Source organism: Calliopsis andreniformis, chromosome 12 (assembly GCF_051401765.1).
Source record: "Calliopsis andreniformis isolate RMS-2024a chromosome 12, iyCalAndr_principal, whole genome shotgun sequence".
NCBI lineage: Eukaryota > Metazoa > Arthropoda > Insecta > Hymenoptera > Andrenidae > Calliopsis > Calliopsis andreniformis.
In genome coordinates, this window is record NC_135073.1 from 10,817,084 (window position 1) to 10,831,324 (window position 14,241).

Below are 14,241 nucleotides of genomic sequence, written 5' to 3' on the forward strand. Positions count from 1 at the left end.
CACTCGTGGTCCTGCAGGGGTATTTATACCCTTGAGCCAGAATAACGGGAACCAATCACAGAATTAATCGACCGTAAGTGTAAGATTAATCGAACGAAGAATATTTGCGAAAATTTATATTTCCTATAATCTAGTCATTGCAGCAACAATTTCTGCTGCATGTATTATTTAATAGTAATATACAGTGACTCGTGCAAATGATTAACATTTATAATAAATTATTAAATAACGAAGTATAAAAAATTAAGAAATATGAAGAAAAGTATTGCAAGGTTCCAAATTTCTTAATATTTTATTATTTAACAATTATAAATGTTAATTATTGGCACAAGCCACTGTATACGATTGTTATTGACAGTACATGCAGCAGAAATTGCTGCTGCAATGATTAGTTTGTAGGAAATATCAATTTTTCGTTCGATTAATCTTGCAATTCAGTGATTGGTTCCTGTTCTTCTGGTCGAAGGATATAGATACTCCTGGAGGACTTTATTTGATCTGGAGCCTCTGGTGGGAGCGGAACCTGACGATCCTCTAGAGGGATTCTCTGAACCATCCTGACTTCCTTGGAGTACCCTGATTAATGGACAGCTTGAGTAAGTTTTATTCGAATTTAAAATTCAATCCTTTCTTGCCCCTATTTTGTATGTAGCCTGCCCACCCCGATCACTAATGTCAATATTTCTTTTCTCTTTAGCACTTAGGTCTGCAAGAACAACAGGTGGAATTTGGTTTCCACCCATATCTTTGGCTTACATATTAGCTTAAAGTTTCGACTTTAAGACTTTTGTCAAGGGAGATCGATGAAACTGTAATTTTCTTTATCTCCTGTGAGTCTCCACTCTCAGTGTGGAATACGTCCTCCACGTGGCCTTACCTCCACGTGGTAAGACCTGAGTAATCAATGATAACCGAGCAATTGGGTGCAAACTATGAATGTATATTATGTGTATCTTATAACATTTGTATAAGTAATTATAAACTTTTAACATAAACATAATACTCCACGTATCTCGATAAGATTATAATCATTTACAATTGGGTTGAATGAATTAATTTAGTACAAAGATACGGCTGACAAATATAAAATAAAATTTAAAGGACATCCCTTAACTTTCCAAAATTACTTTCTTTTTCAATTTTATCTTGTATTTGCTAATCGTTTTAATCAATTCTTGAGCAATCCGAAAGCATATCGATAATGTAGAAATTCTTTCATCATAAAACGTATGAAGATGTCACTAACGTGCATCGAAAGAAGAAACGATATCATTATTAGCTTAAAAAGGGATCTGAATTGTCAAGCATGTATTTTTTCAATTAAAAATATGAAATAAAACTATTAACGAATTTTTAATACTCAGGGCAGAGGGAAACTATTTTATGCCGTAAGTATTATTTTCTCTTTCAACTGTCCATTTCATAGGAAAAATATTTTATTTGCATTTTTTGGAACATAATTGCAAAACGATTATTTTTCAATCGCTGTGCAAGTATGAAGCAAATGAAGCTTTTTAAAGCAATACTAACACTAAAAATGAGTGTAGCTTAATTTAAGAAACTTCATTTCATCTAGTTAACTATAAGTCTAACATAATTTATTTACTTTAAAATAATTAAATTTAATATAGTGCTTGCTACATGAACAAGTATATAATTTAATCAATCAGTGGTATTGTTTTGAATCACTCTGCCCTGCGACATGATTAAAACCAAAAACCTTAGAACCCAAAAACATGTATTACTTACCTTAACGCCCACGTGATGAAGACTGCTCGACGAATCACCCAGGAGATTTTTGTTGAACCTGAAATGAAGGAAACCAAATGTATTAGAAAATCATTTATTGCATTATCAAGTAGGCAGATTTTCTATTAAACTAATATCTAATAGAGAGTAAAATACAACTAGAGAAACAGATTATAATTTTTGTAAAATATCAAATGAATTTTTAATACAGAATACATTAATGTTAGATAGAACTAGGAATAAGAAGTAATACTAATAGCAATTAAAACTGATTAAATTACAAACGATGATATGCTTACATTAATATTCGTCAAGATATATTATCTCTCCAGTATACACTGAACAAATGATGGCCTTTACTTTGTATCATATTGCTCACTAAGTAGTCCATGAGTGAGGGAATACCATCTACGACAATAAATAGCATTGCTTTGAAAATTTCATCATACAAACAACAGAGTTGGAAATTACTTGGCTTATTAACTATTTTCTCTCATTTTTTAAATATTCGTATTTTAAATATTCGCATTTCGGCCATTTGAAAGACACAATCAAATTTTCTCGCATTTTGTAACTATATTAAAAGACACATATAATTTTATTGTGTAATAATATGAAAATATGTTTAATATTTCCAAAAGACGCAAAAGTTTGACAAATTTCACGTTAATATTAAAGAAAATAGTAAAAAATTTACCTTCATAATGAATTCTGCGCTCCGGCGTCATAACGTTCGAAGTGGACTGCGCGCGCACCTTCGAGAATCGAAAGAATATCACTTGAGTTTCGACCGTATCGATTATATCGAATCTCGTTTACTTAGGATCTTCTACTATCTACTTGTCACATACACTGCAAAATACGGTAAAAATTAATACAATACATACCATACTACTTATATTTCACTTTACAAGGTATACAAATGTAATGCACAATTATTTGCACTGAATTTACTGAATCTTATTAATTTCTGTGAAAACGTTATTTGAATTTTGACGCCATTTTGCTTTCTCAATTTGTCCAAAGCAAAATACGAATTTACAGCATAACGAGATATTTTAAAACTTATACAAATTTACAAATTTATACAAATCGAATTACTTAACACGTTAAAGAATTCCACTACAAAACGTATTCGCGTTATCACATCCTCTCTCTGATCTGGCAGCACCAGGCAGCACAGCTTGTAGTTCATCTATGCCGAGAACTTGTTTTCACTGATAGAACGGTGGCAGCTGGTGGCAGCACAGTCTCGTAAAATGTGACGTGCATGATAATTTCTGACAGCATTTGAATTTCGTTCCTTAAATCGTGTACTGATTTGGCTCGAATAATAAAATTTTTCGTAGAATTTCGAGAACACGGTTCGCTGATTTTGTTCCTATAACGTGAAAGCAACGAATCAAACGTAACCACTACTTCTCATCGTATCATTTACTACAATAAATTTTTACTCAATGTGAGTTATTAAACGTGCTTTTTTGAATTCTTTGGATTCGGTTTTTTTTTCAGTTAGCGCAGAAATAATCTAATTTATTGCTCTAATATAATTACATATTTTTGTTCATTACTCTGTTTACTTTTTTCACGGCGAAAGATCTTAGGTTAACTTAGGGACGACGCCAAGATCGTACTTTTTGGGGTGGGGGCACTAATTAAGAGAATGTACTTATTGTTAGATGTGAGAGATAAATATGTCTCGTTATCTTTAATGGTTAATTTTCTCGAATTCTTATTGACTTTGTTTTTGTACGGTATTTTTTAAAGCAATTTCATGTATGTCAGATTCTTTTTAATTTGTATGTACAACATTGTGAGTTGCATTCCATTATAACAATATGGAGGCACTGAACTTCTATTAACATATCTTATAAATTTCTTACGCTATCATGAGTGAACTCTATTTGATTGCCATGTGATTTGTTATTCAGAATGGGAAGCAGTGGTCAGTTATACAGTCTCTCTTGGGGAGAATTTAGTTCGTCATTGGCATCTGCGGTACAAGTATTAAGAGGCCATGGTGATTTGGTTGATGTTACTTTAGCTGCTGGTGGACGCAGCTTTCCTGCGCATAAGATAGTTCTTTGTGCAGCTAGTCCTTTCCTTTTGGACTTATTAAAGGTAATAAACTGACTATAGTACTCAATTATGTAATATAATTAATATATTTTTAAATATTATGCATGTTATACTTTGTAATTTTGTAATTAATAGAGTACACCTTGTCAACATCCAGTGGTTATGTTAGCTGGTATAGCAGCAGATGATTTAGAATCATTATTGGAGTTTGTATATCGTGGTGAAGTGAGTGTGGAACCATCGCAGTTGCCCTCATTGCTCCAAGCTGCGCATTGTCTGTGTATTCACGGGTTAACACCACCTACTATATTGACTGAAGTAAGTTTAATTGTGAAAAATTCTTGAAATACTTTTTAGTATAATTATTGTGTATTTGTTTAAAATGATATTTGGTTTTCTTATTTAATTAGAACGGAGAAGAGGTACCTGTGTCTGCAATACCAACAGCGAATGACACTTTGGCAAAAGAAACTATTAGTCCATATTTCCCACTGAAACGAAGAAAGAAGAGAAGAAAGTCATCTTCATCTTCTGGAAAATGGCCACGTACTGGTAATACTACTGATAGTGAAAACAAACCTGTTGACGGAAGTGATAATAATCGATCAGCTGGATATGATCATAAAGACGAAGATGCTACAGAACATGGAGATGAAACAGGTAAGGAACTTTTAACCTTAAATATACCACTATATCCTGTAGTTATTGCATTTCTTGAAGCATACGGCAGTTCAAATATATATTTGGATATTTATCCAACATAGCAAAAAATACTGTCGTTTTATAATTAGTTATTACTTTCATTTTAATTTATTCACGAACTGCACACTAGATTGATTCGATTATTTTGCTATTATGTATATTTAAGTATTAAATCAGTAAAAATATTACCAAAAATGAAAATTTGATATTACTTGTGTTTTGTGTCCGATATGTATCATTTTGGTCACTTGTTGCTTCCAAAGTTAGGATTTCTGAACTATGGTTTCTAAATTTACGAAATTTCCCCAAGCATTTTGCCTCGAGTAGAACGGACACAAGCACAACCATCACTCGGGTTGAACTGCATCCAATGAATTATACCATACCTACCACAGTTCCAAAACTTCAGATAAAGTAAAAATCAGTTCAGCCCTGCATGGTAATATTGTGTTTGTGTCTGTTAACAGCGACAAACGATCCATCGGAATATTCAAATCATCGGAGTTGTCATTCGCCACGTGCTCAAGAAGCGCAGCCAGTGTCGGCTGAAAATTCTCAAGCGGGACCCCACCAGGATCAGATATCGGACAATGAGTCGCACCTTCACACTTTAATGCCAATGCAGCCATATTCTCCGCTACACATACCGCAATTCCCTGGCCCCCTTAATATGGGTTTCCCTCCTGGCATACCGCTTCCACTAGTTACTCAGGGTTCAGCTGTTGGAACAGCGTCTTGTGGACTGACTGGAAACATGAACGTGTCTAAAATACGTGGTGCGTCCGATTGCCCAGGGATTTGTCCGCTTTGTGGTGCTACGTTGCGGCAGGCGAGAAATTTACGTAGACACCTGTTGTCCTCTTGCAAATATCGGTTTAGTAGTAATTCGGTTCAGAGTTCCCCGGCCGATCCGATGATGATAGAAATAAAACCGGAAGTGGAGTTGACCAGTTACAATGAGCAACCTGTGACGTATGGGACTGATAGCGGAAGTAGTACCTGTGAACAAATAATTTGTAAGCCGAGTCCGCTTCCATCGCCGACGTCGCAGGGGCCGAATGTTGTCTCGCCTCAAAGCAACATTCCGTCTCCGACAATCGCCAGATGAATGTACAGGAAGGGATTAAACGCAAAGATTCGAGCCGAACAGAATTATTATTCGATTCTGTTGTGATTCAAGAGCTACCTGGTTTCTCTTATCAGTTGATTCGTTTATCACCTTCATACGATAGCAGATGTTTAATTAGGGGAGCGCAATTTTTTTTTTACTTACTGTATTATTGTACTTATACGAATATATGTTTCAATCATTATTATTATTTGTTTGCATTGTTTAACGTATATAAGAAAAATGGACTGACGTTATTTTGTAAAATTCGTCGGGAAAAATTGTTATGATACTTTGTATAGTTTATTTCATATTTCTACCTGATTTTTTTATTGATCATTTTTCTTATTGATTTATACGGAATTGGTTTGAAACAAAATGGATCATGTAAAATTAAGTTCATATACGAGAATCTTCCATATTAGCGAGTAAGAGCAGTATCTTAGGGTTAATGGGAATAGCAATCGATGAAAAAAATTAGACGTAGTAGAAGCGGCGGTATAAATATTGCAGAGTACTCCTAAATTTTCGATATCATTCGAATAGTCACTTATGCAATAATTGTACGATCAGTTTTATATAAACAGATTAAATTATAAATTCATCTTTGTGGATTATTTACCGTTTCTTCTGCCAATAAAGTGCTGAATTAATATTTTAACATTATATCATGTATAAGTAAAATTTCGACTTTTACCGATTATGTATTTATTAGAGAGCTGGACTTAATCGTGCAAAATTTATATAAAAACATCTTTAATTATAAAATTATAAATATATAATTATTCTTCGTTCTTAGGTGTTTATTAAATTTCAGACTGGTGGAAATTCAAGTTCCTACATATATAATTTATTAACTTCGAAGGATGTAGTTTCAGCTATCGGCGTATATTTCATTTACATCATCAGATCATTCATGTGTCAAGTTTTTGTGACAAAATGTTTAGCATTTCGGCAATGCACCTAATCGACGTTAGGTAATAAAATTTATTAAAAGAGTACACGTTTATTTTTTTTTCCATACCATATAAGTTACAACCATTCGTTTAGTTTTTATCCAGTTTCCATGGTATTACTATACGGAGTTTAAGATTGTAAGAACATTACAGACGTATATCGATGCTGGAGGCTTTCGATCACAAACGACTGGCGATCATTTTTCATACATTTTTAAATCTGTTTAGACGATGTCGAAATTATTCTAGGAGATGGATTATCCAAATCACGAAGCATGTCCGATCAGCCAGCGTCTTGCCCACTGTGTGGAGCTATTCTTCGTCAATCACGAAACTTGAGGAGACATTTAGAGCTCTTGCATTTTGGGCTCGGTAGTAATAGTAAATCCAGTGTGCACATGAGACACCGAAGAACTGATAGAAATAATGATCTCGTTCGATCTACATTCGCGTCCATTTGTCCACCGCACATGACGAGGATGGATCATTCAAGACCTCCGGAGAACACTGACTTTTCGACGTCTTTTTCCATTGCTTCAACAGTCAGTTCCAATGCATCAAACGTCAGTCTTGCAGGTGAATGAGTAATCATGAAATCGAGAAGAAGAGGAACGATTGATACAATGATTTCCAAAAGACGATGATTATGGAACATAGGATCAAAATTTGTGGTGATCTGTTAAGTTGTATTGTATCAGTCTTCCTATCGTATTAAATTTTTTGTGCAATACTATACTTTTTATTTATTGGTGAACATTGAAAGACTGATTACCTTAATTATTAAATTGTAAATATGAACGAAAGTATAAAAATACAAGTATTTATGACATTGTTAATCGTTTTGTTTATTTTTTTGGCGAAAGTTCTATGTTCCTTTTATGATTTGTTTATATAAATTACTCAATTATTATTTACTTTTATATCAATACTAATGACTGTAATAAATATGTTTTTAAGCTAATAATTGCATGAATTTCTATTTAATACCAGGAAAGTGTAAAAACTACTATTAAGAAATTCAACAAAAATTTGAATGGACCTAGGCTCAGTATGTTATTCACTTTTATTTTATCTACTATCACATTACTGTTACTATTATTATTCTTCCATATACATGAGTTTACAATATTGCAACTACTCTCATTCCATATTTATAACAATAAGTTTGAAACAGAAGGACTCAAATCTGTTTACAAAATTCAGTTGCAAAAGCATTCAAAATGTTTTTCAAACAATAAGCTTAAAAGAAATGTAATTTTTATGTATATGCGTTTGTATTCAGGAAGTTTGATGGGACCAAGTTCAAGTGTACTAGGAGTGAATGATCAAAGCGCGAATCCTGCTCTAGTCGCTGCTTCAACTTCCTGCAATGGTTCCAATAATGGAATATATTCGTCGGATGGCACTGCCAGTATGCTAAGTTGTTTGTTACCTTCGCTACCATCCTTGCCTTCTCTTTCCTCACCTCACGACGTGTTTCGACATGGGGAGATGCTGCGAGCTGGTATTGCTTATCATGACTCGAGACAACAAGCGAAGCAAATGCAACGCACAGACGTCACTTAATTTCATTCGATATTAAAGTGTTTTTATGTATCGAATTTCATGTTATCAAAGAATAGAATTGAAATTTATATTACTGTGAAATTAAAAACAATCGAGATGTTACTAAAAGATATTGAGGGATCTTGTAAATATATTTCCTTGTTGTTGGAGACTGTTCTTTACTGTGCTTCCATGAATTCAGTGAATTCTATTATTTGTTAAATGTTTAGTATCTTCTTAAAAGCATTGTATGAATAATGTTTTGCATTGTACTATTATACTACTTTTGTATTATAATAATTCATGCAAATAATTCTGCAAGTGAATACTGGTAAATATTGTTGAATATTGTAATGTAAGGAAGAAATTTTCATAAATAAGAATTATATTATAATATAATAATAAGTGTCAAAAATATATCAAAATATTTTGTTTGGCCTATTTCTCTGAACATCTGAAAACCCGAAAATAGATTAGTTTCATTTTGACGATAAAACATTTTACATTATAAAAATGATGTAAAAATGGAACTCCAAAATGTATTTCATAAAATGATTACATCATGATGTTTAAAATATATTTATAAAGATTTTACATATCTATTTAAATATCGTTTAAATTATGTCGTGTCCAAAATTCTAAGACAAAACTCACAATGAGATAACATCTTTTAATACAACTTTCATTTAAAATTTCTTCGTTTTAAATAAATATTAAGTTTCATTTTTATTATTAAATTTTTGGACATATCGTTAAGTGCAATTGTTTATGTAAACTAATTAAGTAATAAAATGATATTAATTTTAAACGATACAAAATAGATATAAACAAGCGAAGCATATAAAAAGTAAAAAAAAAAACAAAATGCATATTGTGTTTTACGAAGAAAACTAATTTTCAAATAGTAATAACGATAAAATATATCACGGTAAATTATTACTACATACTATTAATACTGGCAACAGTTCGCTTGACAGCGACAAGTTTAGAGATTTTGTACAACAAAAATTTACAATCGAATCGTAAAAATGACAAAACATCAATGTCACGTATAAAAATATAATAATTACCGTACATTTTAAATAAATGTTTCTGGGAAAAAAATAAACTTTATATCGAAACAAAATAATTTAGTTAGATTCGATGTTAGGGTTTTGAAGAGACGTATCGACATGCAAATAATTTTTTTATGTTCGTCGTAGTTCGACTTTGACGTACTTTGTGAAATGATTTTGTTTAAGAAATCATTTTTTATCTTAATTTTATGTGCACTCTAATTTCATTTTCGTCATCGTTGTAAATTTGCAATGGCAGTGAAACGCTTCCAGCGTATTTATATATTCATGACAATATCTGAGGGCGCTATCTTCTTTCAATTAACAAGATACTACGTGGTGATCATTCAAATAATTCCAAAAAATGTTTCACGTCACACTTTTCCACTCACACTCTTTTTCGTTAAGCTCTATCGGCAGGATTAAAACAAATTGTTCATACGATAAGATTCATTTCCTCTGAATGATGCTTTGTGTGTCCAATAACGAAAGGCCAATTCCTCTTTGATATCCTTTTAAGTTCTCCCCGCAAAAGATCTAAAAGATCATCAAGATATCGTAGCTCGTGAATATCTTGTCGCAGGTGATTCATGTTGGACGAAATATCTGCTACTGTGTCTTCGTCGCACTGAACATAAAATTTCACAGTAAATATCATTTATATTTATGTATATGATTTTGAAAATGTTGGAAATTAAATTAGTGTTTAAAATTTTTTTATGTCTTTTAGAATCATTTAAAAATCTTATTTTGAAGTAATAACAATGATCTCTACTGTTATTATTTCTTAGCATTGTTAGCAATTTTAAAATTGTTAGCAATTTGGTGAATTGACAAATGAACAACGACTTTAATTGACAACTTTGAGGAGAATAAGTCATTATTACCTGAAAGCTCTTTCGTAGATTAAGTATATCTTTAAAAATATCCTTGTTGCTATTTTCAAGCTTCTCCACTTTACTTTGAAGCCGCTGCACCAAATTTTCTGGATCTTCGAGGATATCTGGCACAGTTGCATCCGATTCTATTGTCAGGGCCAGCCTGGTTAAATGATCGTGAGAGGAAGTACTATCGCAGAAACGATCTTCGTCCAAAAGAACTGTTGCTTTCTCTGGTTCTGTGTCCAACACTTCAAGGATTGATACTACTTCGTTAATGGCAGTACATCGTTCCTGTAAATTAAACCACATGTTTTATTTAATGTGCAAACACTTGTATAGTTTAATAGCCCATTCATTTTGCAATTACTAATTAATTTTAGTTATGACCGTCTAAGTATATTTATCTTTTTATCGGTAATAAAATTCCTACTATCGAACATCAACAGGATTCACAGTATAGTGGAATATCAAAACTCTAAAAACTGTTTTCAAAACAATATTGTATTAAATTCTTCACAATCTCAATTTTTCTTTCGTCTTGTTTTGACTTTACATTGCAAAACATGTTTATCAATTCATTGATTGTTTTACTTACGATAAAATTCGTGGGTCACCAGTAGCTCAGAAGACACAGAACGAATAAAATAATAAAATTGGATACCAACATTACACAGCACAAAAAATTTACTCAATACATCTCTAATTACTTTGAAATAAACGCGAGGTATTTTGATTAAACTTTGAAGCTTCCTGCTATCTTTCTCGCTCGCAATATCTGGCGATATTTAATTTGCACCAACGCAATAAAATTTCAACTTTCTTGCGTCTCTACGAACAACATTAATTAGAAACTGAAACCTGTGAACCCTCGAGCTTGTAGTTCGTCGATGCCAGCTCGTCGCAGAGGCACAGAGGCGTGTTTTGTAGGTCGCTGTGCGAGTCCGAGCTCCAGTCGTTGCTCTGGATGCCGGAAGTGTCCTCCAGAGAGGAGCTGGGCGTCTCCATCTTCTTGCAGTCTTCCCAGGTGACATTCAGCCTCTCGTAGCTCGGCCTCTTGCCGATCAAGTCCAGTGTCTGTAAAGAGGTCGATTTCTTCTGATCCTCCGTCTTTGCGATGCTGTCGTCGCTCTTCGCAGAATCGTCACCGCCGCAGACTCGTTTACAACTTTTCCAACGATGCGAGTTGATCGTTGGCAATGTCTCTTCCGCTGGGAGGGGATGTAAAAGAGCTTTCAGTTGCGTCGCACCTAATCGAACAATCCACGTTTTTTATTGGTGATGTATTACAGACGTTGAACGAGATAAATACTGCCTGCAGTTGTCCGGACTTTATCGCGGGATGTTTAATATTACTCTGGAGTTACGAAAATAATTTTTGACTGAGAAATATTGTTAAATTTGTCTATCAAATATTCTGAACTTTTTTTATGACGTCTTGAGAACGTATTAAAGACATCCAGTGAAGTCCTAAAAGTGTCCAAAAGTTGCAAATCAGTACTTCTTTAAGTGAAAACATAAATAAAAATGTCTCAAAGCTTATGAAAACGTCATTTAAGAGTGACTCGCATCCCAGATATATCTATAGCTACTTCATCTATAGCTAAGGGATTTGTGTACGACACAATAGTGAAAGTATTTCTTGTGACTGAGAAAGCACGGTGGCAGAGCTTGAGGACAGGCGTCGAAACGAAAGTACTATCTAATGAGCGTGGCGCGAGCCGATTTCACATATTGGTAGACCGCGAAAGTTTACTGGGTCAGACACAATGGTCGGGTTATGTGTATTCAAGTTAGTTGACGGCAGGCCTGCTTGCACGAGCAAGTTTGCGATCTGCCGTGCGCTCATTGCATGCACCGCGAATGACGAAGTAATAAGAGGCGAGCTCGCCTCATATAAAGAGCAAAACACCCACCAACTTGCTTAGAGTCGATAAGATAATTCAATCGCCGCCGGCAGCGGAGAGCCTTCCGTGAATTTTCGTTTTCATTTATGATCCTTGCTTGGGAGATGGATAAGTAATGGGGAGACGGCGTCAGTATCCTATACTCCTGAGATCTAATCAGCCTCTCCGGCGTGTAGCACATGCCTTGAGATCTGCGCGGCTTCAATTCTGGCTCGTTCAGATACTCTGTCGCCTCTTTTGCTGGAAATGGCGTGACATCCTACAATTTAATAGACCTACTAAATTCTATTATGTTGAGTGGAAAATGAATACGAGTTGAGCCACGTTCCCACGGAGTAGTTGGTTAGATCTACTTTAAAGGTAGCTAGGGTTGAATAGGTTTTTAAAAGATTGGAGTATCTCTCCATGCGTTAGTGTGTGATTATGTGGTGTAGAATGTCTCTACTTCTAAGTGTTAAGAAATTGATGACTTAGTCACTATGTACTTTTTAATTAGGCATTGCGCGGGTCAATGGTTACTGGTAATGGATAATCTTAAATGACATGTGACCTGTTATTTTTGTGGGAACGTGACTATAATGTTGCACATATTGTATTTAATAATTTTTTTATTATAAATTATACTATTTTCGATGTAAATTTTGTGCACACGATTTTCTTTTAAAAGATTTTGCAAATATGCTTTTTTGTGTTTATTTAAACGAGGTTCTTAATTTTTCCTACACAGTTATTTTGAATGATCAAATATATTTACATGAGGAAGCATCGATTTGAGTTACTCTTCGTGGAATCAGTTTCAACCTACCAGTTCCTTGTTAATAGCATCTTGTTCGATCAGATCCACGTGGAGACCCTCGTGAATCAAAGGTCTAAATTCTATTCCTTCGCAGCTATCGTCCGTTTCCGGTTTAGATTCCTGCGCAAGCGAGTAACTTTCGTTGTCATCGGAGTCCACGCAAGAAAACATCGATTCAGACGATGCTAAGGATTGACAATCTTTGCTTCCATAAGATGCTGGTGACTTCCAGACGTCTGTGTTCAACCACCATCCGAAATCATCCTGATTTGATGATGCTTGAATGTTTACATCGCCGTTGCTTCTTCTCTTTAAGGGAAACATTGTCAGACCCTGCGAACGACCTTCTTTTTCACCAATTTTCGCACTCTTTGTCGATTGAATCTGGAAAAAATGAAAGATAAAAGATGACATTATATTATGCACTTTTTAAAATATTTAATATCAGTTAACAGGATAATTTATTTATAAGTAACTCAAAAAAATAAACGCTCAAAAATGATGATCAGAATAATATTTTTACATCCCACTTTTTACTTTCTAGTAATATTTCAATACAGGCTTCGTACATCATTGAAAGTTACAGCGTGCACTAAATTGATCAATTAATATCCCCACAGTTGCACAAGTTTATTCATATTTTTACGAAAGAAGACAAGTTAACTGAGACATTTATATCCTCAACATAAACCGAAGTGGATATCCCAGTCTACTTGAACCACAGAAATTTCTTCTACCGTTTCTCACTCAGGATTTAAGATACCGTCTCATCAATCTCATGCTACTTGATCACAGCTCTTCCCTTATTTCCGTTTCCTATTTATTAGGAGCATTCTTTCACGCGATTCTACCGACGCGAATCGGACGGAGCGAAACGAGCGTTAACCACTTCCTTGTTTACGATTTCAAGTATTATTTCACCTAGGCCCGATAAACCGTGCACTTGGCCCGCGATGGGAATAATAAAAGCCAGCGGGCGGAACAAAAGCCGCGTATCTGCGATCAACGTATAGGAGGAATCCAACGACGAAGTAAGCCATTATACGTACACTTGCGCGGCTTCTGTATCGGCGAGGAAGACGTGACGGAGACCTAACACCTGAGGGCACTAAACTACCGATAATCAGACGATCTTCGACGTGGCTCACATCGAGTTTCCTGATAACAGAACGCTCTTTTTTTCCACGTGGCCCAGTCTACACTTCTCGCGCAGGGACCATGAGGATTACGTCCATCGCTGTTACGTCGACCACGATTGCCGGTTTCTCATGCCTCTCGCGACGATTTGACAGTCGTTCGAGCCACCGTCGACGCTGCACTTCGACTGTTGCCCCTATTTCCTTGACCACTGGTCGCCATGGGGACACTAATTTAATAATTCGGCGTCTCTCGTTTGCGTTATGCTGTTAGTGTGTCAGTGGCGCTCGCAGTGGCAGGCTCAATTAATGGGACGTTAGATTTTGTTT

General features: G+C 34.7%; 2 protein-coding genes across 5 annotated transcripts; one reads left to right on the plus strand and one right to left on the minus strand.

Moving 5' to 3' along the window:
* Positions 1-3,032: 3,032 nt before the first annotated feature.
* Positions 3,033-8,459, plus strand: LOC143185535 (uncharacterized). 4 transcript variants are annotated; one of them, XM_076388621.1, is made up of 6 exons: positions 3,033-3,208; positions 3,681-3,870; positions 3,964-4,146; positions 4,239-4,488; positions 6,844-7,170; positions 7,877-8,459. In XM_076388621.1, the coding sequence occupies exons 2-6, from the start codon at positions 3,682-3,684 to the stop codon at positions 8,158-8,160; spliced, it is 1,233 nt and encodes a 410-aa protein (XP_076244736.1). In that variant the 5' UTR covers positions 3,033-3,208; position 3,681; the 3' UTR covers positions 8,161-8,459. The 4 variants fall into 4 exon arrangements, with proteins under 4 accessions (XP_076244736.1, XP_076244738.1, XP_076244735.1 ...); XM_076388623.1 differs by lacking the exon at positions 6,844-7,170; XM_076388620.1 differs by lacking the exon at positions 7,877-8,459 and having other exon boundaries at positions 4,998-6,861.
* Positions 8,460-9,102: 643 nt separating this feature from the next.
* On the minus strand, positions 9,103-14,086 carry LOC143185743 (uncharacterized). Its single transcript, XM_076388980.1, has 6 exons — positions 13,825-14,086; positions 12,785-13,159; positions 11,989-12,238; positions 10,934-11,322; positions 10,082-10,366; positions 9,103-9,822 (listed from the first exon to the last, which is right to left on the minus strand). Exons 2-6 carry the CDS (start codon positions 13,097-13,099, stop codon positions 9,631-9,633), a joined length of 1,431 nt encoding a protein of 476 aa, XP_076245095.1. The 5' UTR covers positions 13,100-13,159; positions 13,825-14,086; the 3' UTR covers positions 9,103-9,630.
* Between the last annotated feature and the right edge of the window lie 155 nt (positions 14,087-14,241).